The following is a 20354-nucleotide window of genomic DNA, read 5'->3' on the forward strand; positions in this document are numbered from 1 at the left end:
GAAAGTTTAATGTTTGTGCTGCCATCAAGCAACAAAACATAGAAGGTCGTTTGCGATCGCTTCTCCGAATTCTGTCGTCCCATTAAAAATGTCGGACTCTCCGATGCCACCGAATCCACACGTGTTCCTCGACGTGCGAATCGGCGAAGAATTCGGTACGAAATTTTCCAACTCTCCGCCTTAGAACGATTCTACAGTGTCGCCTCCGTGCCCCGAATACCAGCCGTAGCCCCGCCGTGTCTCGGCGACGGGCTGCGACAATCGAAACTTTAGGCGTGCATCGTCTGTGGTGCAGCCAATTTATGGTGGTTTAACGCCTTCGGGATCCTGACATTGGCGCTATCTCAAACGTTGCTTACCGGCACCTACGAATTCCTTACTCTAGCTAGTTTAACACCTCAATTCGCTATTTTAACCAGCGTGTGTCTGATCACGTTGGTCTGTTTACTACGACTCGTAGGTGATCATTAGAAAGTGAAGTATGCGGGTACTTTCGCGTTGCATATTCCGCTTTGTCATTCTAAGCTAATGACTGTTTACGGAATTCGAGTCTTATTCAAGATAAATAACCATATACATTCGCTTAACACACTGGTCACTCTTCACTTGACGCGCTTTGAAAGTTCGCCACCTTGAACTTTTAATGTTTTCGTAAAAGGTTCGCTATGGCAGCGATGTGTTGCGGTGTGTTCTAACGTTTGTTTGTATTTTTCTTCTATGCAGTTGGGCGCATAGTGATCGAACTTTTTCGTCAAATCCAACCACAGACTGCAGAGAACTTTCGAGCCTTGTGTACCGGAGAGAAAGGGTTGGGAGTCAGCAGAGCGCCTCTCCACTACAAAGGATGCAGGTTTCACAAAAGTTAGCAACAAGACCTAATTATTATGCATGGTTCCTGAACTTGCTTATGCCTATAACGTTTGCTAGTCTCATGTTTCTAATGAATCTGAAAATAGGAAGCAATGTCAATCTGTTTTCATCTGCCTGTTTCCCGCGTGCTTTCCATTTTCATTAGTTGTCACTGAAAGTTCGCAAGATTGGAAAATAGTATATTGCTTGGTGCTTTACAGGCAAGGACGCAAGGAAGAGATATAGGTACGATTTTGACATGGTGCTAACTTGTGACAAATTTTGCATAAATTCATGGCCATTCTTATAAATGCATAACAAATGCTGCTCATGTCACAAGAAGCTGTGCTATTCTATGCGTGTGTTGCGTCTCAAGAACAAAATATTTTTACTCGATTGCGCATTTCCTACGAGCGCAAGTTAGCAACAATGTTAGCTTGTATTCACAATGCACACGTACGATGGCACCGCGTAGTGACAAGAGAGAGCTGTTCTTCAGGGAGGATAGGCGTTGTGTTGTCGTGTGACTCGATGCGTGGAAGCGTCTCAGTTTTGTTAATATCAATAGCTTCTGTAGTACATTACATGCGAAAACCTAATGTGATCGTGGGGCTCGCCGCAGTGGAGGGTTCTGGTTAGAGTTGAAGCACGTGGGGTTCTTTAAAATTTCTTTTTGTTAACAGATTTTTATCAATGTCACAGAGAGTAATAATTGAAAAGCAACATTATGTGCTGTGCACTTCAGTGCATCAACTGAGCTGCAAAGAATGCATGAGCTCTATTTCCAATGCATGAGCAGGACTGCATAGGAATTTAAAGGATGTTAGTACTATACTACAAATTCAATAAAATTGCATGGAATCAGAGGTTGAACATATAATGGAGATGCTGTTTTCGTTTTTTTTTTTAACAGTGGCATGCAAAACGTACAGACGGCACATTGAAGCATAGTTTCAATTCACCTGGCTCACTGTGTCGAAGTGTGAAGCAGTGTTCGCAGCTGCATGCTAGTCAAGAGCCCAGTATAATATTCACCTGCTCTGACCATTTACAAAAGAAGTCCAATTTGAAAATACACTCGGCGCACTTTTTTTTTCCTGCTTAAATTTAAACGTTACGCTCAAGCCAGTCTGGACAAATGTACAGCCACTGCTGCTGCAGCGTGGCTGTACATTTGGCTGTACAATCTCACATACATAATTGAATGACTGTCTCTGTTGAAAATACAGCTTCTTCCCAATGTGAGATGTCTGAAAATACAGACCTTGAACGGTACACATGAACATGAACACGTCATGTCTTTGTGCCAGTGTCAATATGTTGGCTACAGCATTCAAAATTTATTTGCCATCAATTAGACACCGGATCCTCTTTTAAATGAGTTTCAAGGTGTCTCATTATGTTTGCTACCAATAGCAGCTTTGTAAAATGCAGCAACATTTCACAGTCACATTGAACAAACTCTGAAAACTGAGGACGCTCTCGGTGAGTTACGAGAAGGACGGGAGAAAGCCCAACCTGTTGCGACACAGATGCGCAGTCAACAGTTGCATACTCTTTCAGTTTGCCATCTTGGATAACCTCGTGCGCCACCTATAGTCTGTGTGCATTGCAAATAACCAACGCTATGACTAGCCATCTACCTGCTTTCCTTTTACTTTGCTGGCATGCTTATGTAACTTGTAATTAAAGAATTCTATTGTCGGCCCTATGTAAAACTAACAACCATCCTATGCCACTATATATTGTAAATGATGCAATTAACTCATTATGTAAAGCTTTGTGCACTTCATGAGGCCCATTACCAGGTGTGAAAAAGAGTGAGAACCATCCAACAAAAGAGCTTTTGCAGATCATGGTGTGTTGGTTGTGCACAAGGCTCTTTCGATACCAAAAGGCACTTGTGTACAGAGGGGTCCACTGTGAAAGGGAACACCAGAGCGCGTGTTGTATGCTCGGTGCAACCGCTGGCTGGCTGCAGCAATCACTTTCGCCCAGGAGCAGTGAGCGTTGTGGGCGGTGCTCGTTTGCGGTCTGCTACAGTTTCAGCCGCGCTTCAGCTCGTCGCAAAATGCGTTCGAAGTCGATGGAAAGCAAAATATGGTTACTTTCCCTCGAGCTGGAACGAAAATGATCGGAATGATCTATAATCAGATAAATGTCACTTGACACATCAGCAGAATAGCCGTCTTTCGTTTGCCCTCTCTTTGGATAAAGAATTGCTCACTTCAAGAAAGTTGCCTCGTGGTGCCTGTTACAGGCGCTTGTAAATTATTTGTTCAGCTTACGCACTGCAGCAGTTCGAGTCTGCATCAGTGCAGATGAAATGCGCGCTCCACAAGGAAATATATTCTTTAATATAGCTATGTTAGAAAAATACATCTTTACACCGAAAATATCAGTGAGGCAGTATTTTGGATAATCTAATTTTATTTTTGCCTTGCCACAGCTTTCTATCTGAGCGTGGCTATGAGGCTTGTAAACGAATGTCAAAGCACGGAGATGGCTGGCCTCGCGACCAGCTGAAGCGCGGCCGCAACTGTAGCAGACGATAAGCAAGCGCCGCCCACAAAACTCACTGCTCCTGCGCGAAACTAGTTGCTGCAGTTGGCCGGCAGTGGCGCTGAGCAGACGACATGCTCTCCGTTTTTTTCTTTAGCAGTGAACCCTCTTGTATATGACACGTGAAACTCCCGTATCGGTACACTACATAATCTCTTCATGAATATCTTCAGCGTGAAAATTGTCTGTTTTTCTTGATATAGGCCAAGATAATTAGTGGCAATAGCATTCTTGAGATGAAATGTCACTGATTCTGCCTGTTAAGTCATCTCATTTATTATGTTACAGTCATGCCAAAATTCATGGTCCAAGGTGGGGACATAACAAACAAAAATGGAACCGGAGGAGAAAGCATCTACGGCCAATTTTTTCCCGATGAAGACCTTTCAATAAGAGTAGGTGTTTACTTTCTCAAGCCTCTTGTGTCATTGTTAAGTTTTATTACCGCTGCTGCCAGTGTGGCAGCCCTCGTTACGCAACATCATCTGTACACGCCCACCATGAGGATAAGCATGCCCATGCTTGGATATTACGCTGACACCCAAGTGTGGGTGCAAACCTGTTATCATTGCCTAGTTATGCTTGCTCACACTTATATTAATGTTGTAACCATAAGTGGTAGACGAAAATGGTCGCTAAATGTATGTCTGCCGGTATATACTCGTGTCGCTAAACACGAGCACGAACTTCCACCAGTGCCTGCTTGTGCACAGCCGTGCATGTACATTCGTGTCAAGGCCTTCAGTTTGACCCCTACCATCGGAAAGTTGTTTTATTCTTTCCGTTTTTGTCATTATTACTATGCTATGGCTATAGACTTCAAATAATGTCCCCTATGCCTTCTTTTCTTCATTGTTTGTTGATTTCATTAGGTTGTGCCTAACAAAGAGACATGCCCTTAATCTATTTGCCTTCTTATGTTCACTCATACCGAAGGTCTCATTTCAGCAGGCTTGTTGCCTCTAACTAGCACGCTAGGGTTTATTTGGTTGGCGGCCAGCTCATTAAAATATCTCATTCTACATGACGTCAGCTGGTAAAAAAAAGAAAATAAAGAAAGTTCCACCCTGTCTGTCATGGCTAGAGTGGCGCTGGCTGACATCTCCAGGTTACGCATACAGAAATACCCAATAAAGTGGAGAAAATAGCGATGATCACCCTAGATGAATCAATACAGCATCGGGCATGCTATCTAAAGGCTGTATGTAGGTCCTCTCTCTACTGTTGGCAAAGTATTTTTTCATCCACTTTAATTCTTTTCCATTTATATACTATTATTAATACACTACATTTAAAGAACTAGAAGTAATGTTTCGTATTCCTTGACTTCATTGTTTGTTGTTTTCACTAAGTGTTGTAACACAGAAACAAGCCTTTGCTCTATTCCCCTGCTTTTGTTTTCTTTTCATGTGATGAGCCATCGCTTTGTGTTTCTCTGGTGCAGCATGACCGCCCGGGACTCGTGGGCATGGCCAACAGTGGGCCAAATACAAATGGCTCACAGTTTTATATTATAACTGTGCCCACACCCCACCTTGATGGCAAGCACGTCATCTTTGGCCAGGTTGTCAAAGGCATAGGTGTGGTCTCAGTGCTTGAGTACGTTCGTACCAATGACCATGACGCTCCTGTTGAGGTAAGCAACTGCTTGGCACTCCACATTCTAATTCTGCCTGTGCAGCATAGCATTGATTAGTTGCGATACTTATCTGAAATGCTTTTGCTCTGTGAATCAGAGCGTCGTCGTTGCAGTACCTTTTACATTAACACTGTCCACTGCAATGGTAAACTGGTTATGGTGTTTGACTGCTGAACCAAAAGTGGTGGGGTTGATCTCAGCCATGCGGTTGAATTTTGATGGGGGTGAAATGTTGGAGGCCCATGTGTTTTGTAATGGCGGTGCACATGAATGAACTCTTGATGTGGTTTTTGCTCATCAATAACCCAGATGTTATTATCTAAGCTTCTCAAAACATTCTTTCTGAATATCAAACAGCCTTTCCTAAATTTTCTAAAACACTGTATACAAAAAGGAAACTGTACAGTATGCTATGTGCTATGGTGCTTTTGTGCTCGGAAATGCCAAAGGGAAAAAAAAAAGCATTTGAAAATGTCTCTTTGATAGCGAGGTCATCTGTTATACATGACTAGCTTGCTTGAAATAGCTGAAGTTGTCGATAATTGCTTTCTAGGCACTAACAAATACCGACCCCCCCTCCCCCTCTCTCTCTCCGTAATTACAAAAGCTGAGGCTATAGTGGCTGAAAGTACATTCTGGTAAATCAGCTAGCATTTTCTTTGTGCCCATTTGATTTTTCTAGTTCTCAGTTTTACTGGAAAGGGAATTTCAACTCTCTATGGACTCATTTTCTCCTGAAGTGCACTTGCTCCGAGTCGCACACCACGAGTGCCTCTGCTTTTCATCCTTGCAGTTGTATACACTTAAGATGTTATGTTCAATCTCTCGCAGGAATGCATAATTGAGAACTGCGGTGAGATACCTCCTGGTGGTGACTTTGGAATTTGTGAGCAGGACAACACCGAGGATGTTTTTCCTCCTTTTCCCGATGACTCAGACCTTGACTTTAGCAACGTGAGTGACTCAGGCTGGGGTCACACTTGGGCTTCTAATACCTACTGCAGTCTACAATGCTTGCAAAATGTCAGCAAGTGCCCAGAAATGTAACTCTGCTTTCCTAGGTGCTACATGTAAGTCGTTAGCCTCTCTACTCACCAATAACCACTCATTTTACACGAGTGGTTATTGAACTGTATACCAAGTCGGCAAATATGCGAGCTGAATAAGCAATAAATATACTGTCAAAGGTACTACATTTTCATGGTGGTTTGTGCAGGTTCACAGACTTGTGCAGACAATACCGTTGCAGTCATAAAACTGCTTCCTTTTTAGATGTGAGGCATCTTATGGTAGAGTTAAATCCGGTCTGCGGCGTGACCATTCTTACTGCTCATGTGTGTCCTCTCTTTCGCCTCGGCAATGCCAACGCAGGCAGCATCCGCTAGCCTCCGCTCGCTGCACCCGTTGCGCTTGTGTGTCCCCTCCCCTTTCTCTCCTCTCTCATGCTCCATCCTCACTCACCTTGAAACACCAATTCAGGCAGCGTCTGCAAGCGAATTTCTTTATTGAAACAGGGGTGGAAGTGCTGCACCAATCTGATCTGCTGCGCCAGGCTGTGCATAAACAGTAAATTTTGTGATAATTGTCGATTGGAAGTGTGAGCTGCCAAATTTAGCCAAATGTTATCGTCGACCGAGCAACACTGAGCTTGGCCACACACAAAAGGATACGGCCGCATTAATATCCAATGTAGTTCGATCACATGTTCGATCATGATCATGTGATTCGCTTCATTCATGGGGCTTGCTAGTGCTTGTCTCATTGCTATTATCGCCGTGGTTTTTGCACAAAAGTAGTGGCACCAACATGAGTAACTCTAAACTATCTAGTACTGCAGTAAAATTTGTGCCCGCTGGGAATGCGGCATGATCATGAATGGCAGCACACGTTTACAAATACAGGTGTGCATCTCCTGACATGCGCCATCGCCACCAATAAGCAAATGCAGTAACACAGGAGTGGTTGCCCAGAGTGCCCACCAAAAAGTCTTCCTTTTCGCCAAAGTGTGGAAAGGATACTAGGCTCGCATTTTCGCATGATCGTTTGATAGCATGCAGTGGCAAAGCAGCATTTCAAAGCTATCACAGGGTCGGAGATACGCAGTGACTGAGATAGCGACAGAACGGTTCGGCTTTCTGCGATACATATTTGCGCTTTTCATACCGTAATCTGATACCAAGCGACAACTGACAGTTTCATTGAAACAAGAATAATTGCGTAGACTCGATCATCTCCTGGTTATTTGTATGCAGTGCGGCGCCTATGCTACCTACGCCATTGCTGCTGGGTGGCTCAATGTAGCGTCACGCCGGTTTGTCCTGTGAATTGCTCGTCCCCACTTCACTCCAGACCGAGCACAGATGAGCAGAGTAGTCTGTTTAATTAGGGTGGGGATAACAAACTTCCACCAAATGAAGTGCGCCGTGAACATCTAGTCACCATGAAAACAAAAGATAAGCATCGCTTATACCTTGTTTTCTCGGAGTTATTTCTCTGTAAGCTGTGATGTTTAGTGATGGGAGCACAGATGCACACATGCATACACAAAAACACTTGTGGGTAATAAGTGTGGTGAGCTTATTAGTACTAAATGCTTAGTGAAAATCATTAGAATTTTTTTTTACTAGAAATAATTTTGATTGACAATGATGTTTGACCATAGAAAGTTGCTCCAAAACTAACTTGCATTGCTCCGAAACGTGCCTTTTGGTGCTCCGAACCTGCTCCAATACTCCCATTTACTGTCCCAAACCTGCTCCAAAACAGCGTTATTCCTGCTCCCTGAGGTGTTCCAAAACACTAAAGCCCACTTCCATTCCTCTTGAATAAACAAATGCTCTCACTGCACAACCGTTCACTGGCCACCTCATACATATAGCCACTGGATCTTAACCGTCAAGGTGGTGCCAATGGAAGATATCTCATGTGCGTTGTTGAACAATAAATATTCACATCATGCGCATTAACTAAATGTGGACTGCGGGTCTTTGTGTTCAATGGCAGTCTTCTGTCTCTCATTGCCCATTAGCAGTGATTTAAATGTTCCAGTTGGAAACACCAGTCTATCACTGCGTGCTTTGCGGCTACCCAGGTTTCTCTACTGCCGCGACGAGTGCCAGCGTCAACGCCCGCTGCTTCGCATCTACACCCGGTTCCCTTTAGCGAGAGATGGTGTATTTTTTCTTCTTAGAAGAGATAGAGCGGGCAACACCGTAATCTCTTGATTCAATGTCCTTAAACAGCAAAGCCTTTCTTTTTTTGAGCAAGCCTCCTGCTATTGTTGAAATGTCTTTTAAATTCATGTTCAGTATGTCATTGAATCAGCATTTCTTGATGCTAGCAAGGACACAAATATGAGAAAGGAGACGACACACAGCGCTGTCTTATGACATCGTTTTATCATTGCAGCCGTTTCATCTGCTTATATACATGACAGGGCCTGTGCAGAAGGAGGAAATAAAAGTATAGAATATAGATATAAAGAACATTAAAAATTATAAATTCTGAGTATGCACCCTCAAGTATATAGGCACATGAAACGGCTGCAGCAATAAAACTATGCTGTACAATAGCACGTCGTGTCTCCTTTCTTGTCTTTGAGTCCTCATGCCGCAAATTTCTCCACCATAGTCTGGTACTAAGCGCTTCTCAGCTTACTAATGTCGAGAACCTGTGCTAAATGTTCTTGTATTACTGTGTCAGTGACCATCTGCAATTTCAACATGGCCTTTGTGAAGTGCTAATGAAGGCTGTTGAAAATATCAAGTGTAAAATATTGGCAATTCTTCGACCTTGCGCAAAATAACTCCTCATAGAGAGCTCATGCTGTACTCCGATTCTGAATCTACTAAATGCCTTGTGCGAGAATTCGCCTGCACAGCACATGCAGGAAATCGCATGCCCCTTTTATTGCATTTGTCCCTTGGTACTTTCCACGGCATTCTGTGCACTAGGACCAGCTGTATTACTGTTGTTGTTTCAAGAGATAAGTCTTTATAACATTGTCTCAAAAAAATTGCGCCTTATGTTATGCTTATGACGGCTACCGTGTCAAATCTTTTTCAGATTGAGCACATAATGTGTGTAGCTGAAAAAATTCGGCAGTCGGGTAACCGCTACTTTCGGAAAGAAGAGTATGTTTCAGCAAATGCCAAGTACAAGAAAGCTTTGAGGTTGGTATTTTCTGACTCCTCATGCATGGCACATTCTTCGCATGCTTGAGGTTGCTCATCACCAACAGTGAGGGAGATACAATTCTTGCTGGGCCACATGCAGCAGAGTTACTACCATTGTTGAGGCTGTAAAATGCAAGATTTTGCATTTTCATAGGGAGGTGCAAATATTCAGTACAAGGGTAGAACAGCTACACCATTTGCGCCATTGCGCGCTAAACTTGTTCACCTGTGCCATTCTGCGTCGAACCACCCCGGCTGGGCCAACCTCTCCTATCAGCGCCGTACTGCGCTGCAGCACCCAAATTTAGCCGCAAGGTGCGCCGTTCCCGAAAACATGGCTGAAATGTCGTGTTTTCCATTCATTGCTACAGTTGTGGTCTGGTCAAGGCTGTGATCGCTCCAGAAGCAGCTGATAGCTCTGTAATGTCCATACCGCTCGTGTGCGCGCTATCTCAGCAGGCGTCAGCGCGAATAGCTCGTAAACACTTATACGTGCTGTACTCTTAACGTGAAGAGGCTGTGCTAATACAGCATCCTGGCTGTACTAAAGGAGTGTTACGTTATATCAGATCCAATAGTTAGCTGCCAGCCTTACTTCGTATAACATAATTTCTTTCATATTCATTGCTCCTCCCTTGTGGTCAAACTGGTATTTTTTTCTTAAAACTTGATGGCAGTTTTTAGAGAAGAAAAAGTTAGCAGCCGATCTACAAAGGGAATGTTGATGATGGAAGTGAAGCTCCTAGGCCGATTATAAAATGTTTATTAAATTATTTTAGCAGTGCGAGGTGGTCGCCGGTGCGCACCAGTGGATGCCGGTCATTCCTCGTGTCGGACACTACAGCACTCCTGCATTGCTTGCGTAGCGTCGCTGTGTCTGGTGTGTCCACTCATGCAAGGAGGGAGATGCGCACATCGCGTTCCATTCTGACCGAACTCATCTCAATGGGGCCAGGCGGTCGCCAAACACACTTTGGAATTCACAAAGTGACGGATGAATGCGCAGACGGACAGATAGATGCACTTACAGATGGACAGATAGATGAATAGACTGTTGCATGCACACACGGACAGACGGGCAGACATGCACAGACATAGTACGGTCTATTTTAAAGCTCTAACCTCACGGACATAATTTTCTCGCGACAAACGACAGCGACGAGTGACAAAATTTGCTGTCGCAGAGGCCCATTCGTCGCCGCCACTTGTTGCGTCGCGCTGTCCTGTAAAACTTGAAAAGATCGCTTGTCCCCTGGAAGACAGCGTAGAATTTTCTGGTAACATCGCTGCTCTCCTGGTCCTCGCTTCGGTTGCAATTTGCTCTCGATGCTTTTTATCCGCGTGTACTTCAAGGAATGCAATGTATCGACTACCTTTTTTACATTCTCATTTCATGTAAAAAGTGAGAGAGCGGTCGTAATTTGTCGTAAATGTCGTTATCAAAGGTTCGTTTTGATGTCTCGACGGTAGCTTGTGACAATTTGGTTGCTTGCTACCATAGGTCGGCGAACTCACTTATGGGTGGACTCACTCGGACTCAATTAGACCCAGATGAAGCCGTGAGTCTGAGTGAGTTTGGTTGAAGAAAATTTTCGTTCCGAGTGAAATCGGCCCTGGAAAATTCGTCAACATAGGAATGGCAGTGACTTCTTCAGATTTCTATATGCTTCACCCTGTAATACCCGTATTGCAGCCAAGCTGCCTTTCAGGCTCTGCAGCGGTCGGAAATGTATTGACTCTAAAAAAATGCTGGTTCCAACATGGAGATGATAGATGTGGCAAAAGTGGAGGCTCAATTAATGCCGTTTTGGACCTGAAATATTGGCAGAAAGTCCAAAAAGTCTGGTGCTTTGCCTCATTCTTAATAAGACAGCTATAAAACACCACTCTACCACCGTTTCATCAACCTAACCATAAGAAACACTTTCATATGACTATATCATAAGATTATGCCTGGGAATCTGCTTCAAATTTTTTTTTGCAATTTCACTTGGAAATACTTGGAAATACTTAAAAACTATTCTAGGAATATACAAATTCACTGCACACCCAAAATTTTGCCATTCGCTCAGCTCTACATTTTACCTTAAAAAAAAAGACACCATTGAAGTGAAGGAAATGTATGATTTCATTGACCATGCTTTCATTTCAGTAAATGAAACAGCGCAAGGTCCAACTAAGTACCAGTCATAGCAAGGGAAACGTTTCTTTTTCCATATGGTTCCCTTAATTAAATATATAAGCTGGTCACATAAAGTTGAAATGGCCGCAAAAGTAACTACAGTGAGCCCCTTTGTAAGAGACTAATATGAGAGACAAATGGGTATAAGAGACGCCAGTGTGCCTACAGTAAAATACGGCTTCGTAAGAAAGTGAATACTAGGTACCCCACTTATAAGAGAGATATTATATAAAGGATAAGAATTTATGCCCATAGCATGCCTCTTATAAAGTAGCTAGCTGTATTATTATGTTCTCGTTTAGTCATTATACTCGCACAAAAACAATACATTTAGTTCTGGTCACTGACAGTATTGACGAACACTGAACTCTTTGAGGAAAGCTTGGCTTGACGCAGCTTAATTTGGGGTACACTTTTGGTAAAACTGATGCAGATACTATAAAATTTGTGTCTTTGCATCGCTTGCACGTGTGATTGTGTTGAATGGCTGAAATTGAAGATTTGTAGGCTACAATATTAATTTTTAGATGAATATTGAATGTGTTGAAACCGAGACATATTCTATAATATACTTCATTAAATGCATTCCTTGCGATATTCTATGCAAAAGTATACTGTTGTGTTATATTTAATTGAAACTTCTGTTCACTTCTTCATTGAGCTCGTACAACGCTGCGCCACAGCTTGTGTGGTCACTTGCTTTATCAGAAACGTCCATACTGACTACGAAGAATGGTCTTCTCTGATTCTTTCAGTTGGAGCATTTTACCTAAAGGGCATTGCAAGCAGTAGAAAAAAAAAAATTACCGATGGGCAAGTCTTAAGATACGTGTGGTTCACAGAGCAAGATTTTCTGTGTTAGATATTGGTGAATCTGCTTCAGTATGTTTAACCCCTACACAGCCATGTGATTGCGGTGAACAATACCAGTGTAGAGGACTTACCACTGTGCATATAAACTGCAGCCATTGAGTATTGGAGAGAGGGCCGCTGCTCTGCTTTGAAAAAAAAAACAAGAAAAACAAAGGTGTCCCATTGTGACGCACACTTTTTCAAAAGTTCTGTGCAGGAAAAATGAACAACAAGCTTTTATGTGTTCAATGCAACCTTGAAGAGAAAAAAAATATCAGTGAACTTCATTCAGCTTTTCATGCTCTCAAGTGACTTCGTGAGGCATGCAGGGTTTTTAAATAAGCCTCGGGTATGTATATATGTTGTATTTTGAGGTATCAGTATGTTGAACTACTTTGTGGTATCTGGGTTCAACCGAATAACAAAAAAAAAACAATTGAAAATAATTGTTTTGAATACACCTCATCATGACTATGTTCAGCTGAAGTTACTGTGTCACCATTACTACTACATGACGGAGAGACCTGATGGCCTGAAGGGTCACATTGGTGGTGGCACAGAGGCAAAAGCAGGAAGTGGCAAAAGGAGCTTCATCGTGCTGCTTATTCTATGTATTGTATACAATTTAAGTTGTGCCATGATTTTCTCTTTATACAAGTAAGTTTCACTTTTAGGTACTGTTAGCTATGCAGCATGCGGTGTAAGTATTTGACTGTGATCCATTAGTCATGCTACTTTTGTAGTTTGTTCTGCTTTTCGTTATAGCAGCACTTCTTTTTTCTATGAATCAAGCTGTTTTGAAACAAAATTTCTGCTGAAGACTTCGGTACGTGAGATCTTTGTTAAACCTGATCGAGAAAGCAATTATGTGTACCTTTCACTGTTTTCGCAGGTATCTCAACAGGTTACACGAGGTGAACGACCTCTCCAAAGAGCAGGAAAGCAGGATAGCCAGCGTGGTGTTGCCTTGCATTCTTAACAGGTAAGTGGGGAAGCTTCTGTGCATCTTAATGAACTGCAAAACATAGGCTTGCTTTTTGCTTTGTTGGAACTGAAACATTGCTTAATTTGATACGTGAAGAAAGACTAAAAGAATATGAAATTTGCTAATGAAGATGTGGCTATAAAACGCACAGTTTACTGAGCTGCGTGGGCCATACATAGTTCACGTTGCGGGGCACTTTGTCACTTAAATCCAGCCGTTCCGCCATAAAGTTGCATTTGCATGGTGTTCTACAGCACTGGAAGCTTCAAGCAATTTAACCTGCTGAAATTGGCTGTACAGACGTTCCTGCTGTTTCAGATGGTAAGAGGTCTTCGGGATTACATCAGTGTAGCAGTGGCATTTTGGCATTATCGACATGCTTTGCGTGGAATATTTCCTTACCACTTGTCTGGATGCAAACATTTTATTTCATACTTTGTTTGACTGCTCAATAATGGTAATGATTAGCAAGGAAAGCTTGGGGTTACAGTAGGAAGTTGGATACATTTTGTCATTACAGTGTCAAATTAATGGAAAAACAGTAGTCTCAGTTTTACTTGCATGTATTGGACCTGTAGGGGAGAATTCAGTGGGCACAAGAGACAAGTTCAAAGTGCCACTGCACAAGACAACCCAGAAGATTTCACATCTTTAAATGAAAAGCCATTTCAAGTAACATCTTTCAGCAATCACAAAGATGATGGAAAGTATGCTGAATATTACAGCTTGAAAAGGACAACTGAGAATGAATGACTTGATGAATGATCTTACTTTAAAGTCTGCCAGTTTCCTTAGGGCGAGGCAGGGGTAAAAGGGGATTGACCCCCGTCCCTTCCCACCCTCTGTCTATCATGATGGCGGTGCTTCGGGTGACGGCTCGAAGTCCTTGGACGCTATATGTTACAAAACATTTCGCTAGGTGTATTTCAGCTTTCAGTTTTTTTCTGCAGTGCTGCGTCCAAGCTGAAGTTGAAGAGGTACCACCAGGCTTTGGATGACTGCGATGAGGTGACCAATTATGAATGGTTCTGAAATTTTGCTTGATGTTATATTTACTGGAGTGAGGGTGGAGGGATAGTGTCAGCTTTTTGATACTACACAAAGTTATTTGAAATATCTTATTTATTTCTGTAATTTGATTTCAAACCTTTCTTGTTTTAATTGTTCTGCCCGACTTTTTTTTAAGATATTTGCTTTTATACTGTATGTGTTATTTTTAGTAATGTATGTGATTTCTTTTAATTTCGAACTGCTACATACAGCGAGTTTTATCCAAGCATAAGCATAAGTGCATAAGCCAAGCATAGGCTATATAAATTTAAATTAGTCAGACTGGGATAATATCTATTGTCTTTAATATGGGCACTGTGGTGAAAAATTGCTTATAAAAGACATGCATATGGATTTACCGCTCAAAACCTACTTGTGTTTGATATTTGGGCAGCTATATAGATGCACAATATGACCACTGAAAAGGTGTCTAGATACGTGAATCTGTTAGTAGCCATTTTCATTGCACACCTGTTCTGTACACAGTAGTGTACATGTATCCATATTTGTAATAACCCATAATTCTGTGTAGGACTGTATATCTCATTTATGTGGGACTGTATATCTCATTTATATTTAAATAGATGAACCATTTTGTAAATTAAACGAAAATTTACATAGTCTTGGAAAGGTTATGATAATGCAAGCTAACCACGTTTATCTTGAATGATGTTGGTAGGCTAAGAGTTTTAATGTCAACTGCTCATTGCCTGTCACTGTGCAAGAATGTTTCCAAATGGGGTGAGGCAGCTGAACAATAATATTAATCAAGCATTTCTTGTGTTGCAGTGAAGCTGTAAAACAACCAATACAAAAGAAATTAAATTTCTTTTGTATTGGTCTCGTCTTTTGTAAAAAAAAGACGAGACCAAAGTGCATCTGTCCTATGGGCGCAAGGACTCCTAGGGCATAGGTGCCACAAAAATTGGGCAAGCCCCGCTACTCACCACTTGTCCACTAAAAAAAAATGAAGGGAACACTCGGATAAAGATTTTGGGGGCAAACATAACCAGTAATTGAGAAATACTTTAATAATAATATGTGGGGTTCAACGTCCCAAAACCATGTATGAACCGTATGATTATGAGAGATGCCGTGCCGTAGTGGAGGGCTCCGGGAATTTCGACCACCTGTTGTTCTTTAATGTGCATCCAAATCTGAGCACACGGGCCTACAGCATTCTTGCCTTCACCGAAAATTCAGCCACTGCAGCCGGGATTCGATCCCGGGACCTGCGTGTCAGCAGCCCCAGTCTTAGCCACTAGACCACCGCGGTGGAGTTTAGCATAGACTTTAATGAATCCTAAGAGCTAACCCAGTGAGAAATGCCAGGGCTGAACGTTTCAGCTTTGCGCACATTTGCAGGCCCTCGACCTTGAACCAAGACACCCCAAGGCACTCTTCCGGAGGGGCCAGGCTTTCCATGGCATGCGAGAGTACGAGAAAAGCATGGTATGTTCCCTTTTATGCTGATTTTTTTCGACTTCGTGGGCTAACGCTTTTTGTATGCAGTGTTATGTGAATCACAATGTGCTGGCTCACAACCTGAACTTTGCGCTACGGCAAGTAGTCTCCTGTACCCAGGCATGCCTGCGCTTATTTTTTGGTGGGGGCAGTTTGTACGTCTTATGCTCTCACCGAAAAAATTGCGTTTAGGTTGCAGAGTGCACGAAGGTCACTTGGCTCACTGCAAAGGGCTAGCAAAAAAAGCGCTCTGTTCGAACACAGTGAAGTAATGACTGTGACTTTTGTAAGTTCGCGATCGTCTTGTGTATGCCTGTGCGTATGTTTCGTGCGTTCTTTGTGTGTGAGAAGCACGTGAAGTGCAGAGCTGTAAATGTTCTTAGTATGTACACGCTCGTCCTGTGTGAGTTCCTTTCCTGTGTCCTCTGTGCTTGGGCAACACGCTCCAAGATTCTATCTGCTAGCCATTCGTCTCATGACATCCCAATATGTTGCTATTGCGTTCATTGCATTGCCCTTGCAGCATCACTCCTTTTGAATACGCCAAGTTCAAGTGGAGTTAACGAAGGTTTGTTGTGCGCTGTAATTTCTTTCTCTCTTCTCTTATCCCGAAGAGTGTGCTTAACATGAAGGGGTGGCACTGGGGAAAGAAGTTACGCCACGCGCACATCACGACCTTGAGCTCTTACTACTAACAGTGTAGTGAGTGAGCGTGCGGGCATGTGGTGGCCTCCCACAGCAGGAAAACCCTTCATTGTGTTGCTGTAACCAGCATGCAATACTTAAATCGGTCAATGACTGTGAATTTGAGTATATGGCATTATTTGTGGAAAGAAGAGAGAACAATTTGTAGCTGACTGTAAGAAATGCTTACAACTTCCAGGCCGCATGGTGCGCTATAGTGCTTGGCTCACTTGTCCTTAGGAGCCTAGATCGGCTGCTTTTTCTGAGCACGCTGAAAAAGTGTACCAGGGCCCCAAGGTGTTGCTTTGTGGTTTTGCAGGTGAACCTACAACAAGCACTCTCCCTCTCCCCCAACAATAAAGGTAGGTAGCATTTGCCACCAGGCTTTTATAAACAGGTAGTGTGTGCTCCCGTCTTATGCCTTTGTGTCTGATGCCACTTCAGATTCATTTAATATTAGTGCTATGTTGCTTTGAAAATGTTAAAATCCATCCGGAAATAGTGTCTCAAGTATCATTTTTGGGCACAATATTGAGTCATCTCTAATGTGTCTAGGACAAATCATTTCATTATGCACACCAGTGGTAAGCGATCACGCATCAGCCTATACCTGAAACATCATAAAAATAGCTTAAATGAAATACACTTTAACTATGTTGTCAACTATTATAAAGAACATGTGTATTCATTATCATAAGCCAAGAACAATGCCTAAATACTCTATTGCAGGCCATCGACTGCGTTATACCTCTGTCTCTTGGGGCTAAGAGGTGGTTTAACATAACCTGCCCTTTGATAGTCCAAGGGACAAGACGTTGTTTCATAAAGAAAGCACTAATGCCCCATCTTGACGTTATATACAGCAGTAATACTAAAACAAGTGACGAGGAGCTGTATGACACTCGTTATTTGCTGCCAAAAAGCTCACGCTGGAACCTTGCTCTTATGTGCTATGCAGTGAAGGTGAAGTAAGGGTGGGCTTCCTACTATTTTCTGGTTGTTCGCTTCAAAAATTTTTTTTGCCCTTAAAACAAAGATTACTCTTCTCAGACTTCCTCCTTATGTTACTGACAAACTACTCTATGCAATAATATAAAAGCCATATTTTTACTTGAACTGCTACATTGCAAAAATTAGGCCACAATACGAGTCAAAATGCTGTTTTTCTTAATTTTGCCACAACATTCTCGCAACATTTTTGCTTCATTTTCTCTCAAAGTATTTTAATCTCTTAATATAGAAACATGTAGAGCAGAAAATCTTAATATATTACTGGCGAAAATATTTTTGCTTCTTTATAAAAAAAATGCAAAACATTCAGTATATTTCAATTTTTCACCAAAGAAAAAAATAAAAAAATAATACAAAAATAGATGAACTATCATAGTCATGAAAGACAAGTGCCTTGAGATTAATGAAAAAATTGTTCCAAATTAATTACTCAAACCAGTAATATATAAACTATTTAGCACAGCACAGTTTCAATTGGGTGCCCAAAGTTTGAAGCTCCCTCTAGGCAACACAAAATTTTTTTTGCCAATTATAATGCCTCAATAATTTTTTCTCACATTCGTATATGCCTCCACAGTTTTTTCAATATTATCGTAGGTGGTCAAAATTGACCGGGTGCCCTTGATATGGAATGACCCATATGGCTACAACTACGGAATCAGGGTTCGTGTTGACTCCCTAGTTTGCAAACTATATATTTGGACTTGGCACCTGTTCTGCTATGCACTTCTCTAACCGATCCTCACAAATATACTGCTGGAATATTTTAAGAATGTGTCACCAACAAGCCCTAAAGGTGTTTTAGGAAGTCAAAACAAAATGTAGCTGATCCCTCTTTCTAGGAATCAGCATAACACGAAAGTGCAACATGTTTTAGCAGAGGCAATTGAGAGTTATTGTGCATTGTTTCATCACAAGGTTGAAGGAATGAATGCTACAGCAACAAATTGTAATAACGACAATCAGCTCGAAACTTGCAGCGCGCATTTAAAGCAGAAAGCACGCACGAAATGAGCATAAATAGGACGAGCACGGACCAACAACGGAACTTTTTTTTCTCATTTTTTCTTTACAATCTGTTCGGATATACTTTACAACGTCATATCTGTGACGAAAATATGTCAGCGGAGCCGTGGTGGACGCCAGCATAAAACACTTTTGTGTTGAAAACTGAATTCCCATGTGCAAATATGGCTTCACGGCAGTGCTTCACAGCTATGCAAAGAAGCTACCATTGAGGCAATATGTTCGTATTATTTTTTTAAGAAGTGTCCCACTTAATGGGGCTGAGAGTATGCATTATACATGAGAAAATGCGTTATGTGTTACAGGTAGAGCCGGAATGCAAACATGATGCCATAACCGTGCCACAACATCCCGGATTTTTTGTTTCTGCCACCTTAACTGGCGGCATTAGTTCTGATTTTGATTGTACGTTGACCCCCCAACTTCAAATGTCAAACTCTGATAAACGGGTCAGCCTACAGTTGTGTAAATGCAGTACAAGTAAAAAAATGTGATTTGAGTATTTGTTTAAATGGCCCTTTATTGAGGGATGCCTGGCTGCCTTTTCTTTCTCTGATTATTTCCAAGATTGAACACACCGTAAACCAGCAAGGTATATGCCAGTAAGTACTGTAATTTCTCGTTATATTCTCTACATAGTTGCGGTGCATTGACTGTGGCGTTCATTTTTCTGCAGCAATACTTTCAGAGATCGCAGCTGTCAAAGGCGAAATGCAAGCCTACAAGGCAAAGGAGCGCAAGGCCTATGCAAAACTTTTCAACTGAGCTCTTGGAATGGCGTCCATCATCTACATAGTTTCACTGTCGGGCTGCTGTGCCCTGTTAGAGCTTGGACAGCTCATCCACATCAGAAGCGCTGGTGCACACCTTAACAAGCTTTGTGCATGCTTCACCTGAAGGCGACACCAGTGGGCTGTGGCCAGTTGCTTTGATTAGCTCAAACCTAAAGTGCGCAGGCAGCGATAGACTTGTGCTGTCAACATTGCCTTGTGTTTTTTAGAAAGGCATTTACAATGGCAGCCTATTTCCTTTGCTGCAAGTTAGGGTAAAGTGACCACACCTCCTAAATCTGTATAAAGTGATCCTAAACCACCTCCCGGGGACACATCAGAGAGAGCTGGAAGGTTGCACAATGTTACCGTTTTGTGACGTAACATATGACACTCGACTCCTGTTTTATCTAGTTTTCGTGCCAACAGGGCCGAGAGCAGATGAATTCTGAGGAATGCTGGCAGATAGTAATACTCCTGAAAGAGTGTGAAACGCACAAGAGCAGCGGAGGACAGTATTCAAAAAAAAAGGTTGCGTACTTAACTGTTCAACTGCAGTTTTTGTACAATTTTTATTTCGGCAGACGTGTACAATATGAGATGTGGCACTTCATAGTGTGAATCATTTTTGTTCATACACATGAAGTGCGTTTGTGCAGCCAATACAAATACAGCGGCATTGTATTGCAGGCACATTTATTTTCACCTAATGCAAATGCAACGCGGCATGAAAGCTCCTGGTGCACAAATCATCGTGTGGAGGCTGTGCAAACGACTTCACTTCACACCCACTATATGGAAAACAATTTATCTTGCTGGAAAGCCAGCTAGCAATACTGTAACATTCGTAGAACAACTGATATTGTTCCCTGCTGTTGCTGGCTGCGGCAGTAGGAAGTTTTACACCTTGGGTGTCACTTGTGCTGCAGTTGTATTGGCCGTACTAGTTCTTTTCAAAAGCTGGTTTGTATTTTTTTTACGAGTTCTTGCACACAAGAGATGCAGTGGAAAATGTACATTTTAGCACAAGCTGAATAGGGGAGAAATTTGCTGATGCTCCGTGCCAAGTACTGCTGTTAAAAAAGTCACAGGACAGAGAGTTGTT

The 20354-nt window shown here is 42.2% G+C and overlaps 1 protein-coding gene across 1 annotated transcript; it reads left to right on the forward strand.

The window, feature by feature from the left end:
* The first annotated feature begins 4 nt into the window (after positions 1 to 4).
* On the forward strand, positions 5 to 19549 carry LOC119170010 (peptidyl-prolyl cis-trans isomerase D-like). The gene is made up of 11 exons (XM_037421024.2): positions 5 to 155; positions 724 to 861; positions 3700 to 3806; positions 4856 to 5047; positions 5882 to 6004; positions 9116 to 9222; positions 13152 to 13241; positions 14195 to 14252; positions 15660 to 15746; positions 16762 to 16804; positions 19156 to 19549. Exons 1-11 carry the CDS (start codon positions 89 to 91, stop codon positions 19242 to 19244), a joined length of 1101 nt encoding a protein of 366 aa, XP_037276921.2. The 5' UTR covers positions 5 to 88; the 3' UTR covers positions 19245 to 19549.
* The last annotated feature ends 805 nt before the right edge of the window (positions 19550 to 20354 follow it).

Source organism: Rhipicephalus microplus, chromosome 2, assembly GCF_043290135.1.
Source record: "Rhipicephalus microplus isolate Deutch F79 chromosome 2, USDA_Rmic, whole genome shotgun sequence".
NCBI classification, from domain to species: Eukaryota; Metazoa; Arthropoda; class Arachnida; order Ixodida; family Ixodidae; genus Rhipicephalus; species Rhipicephalus microplus.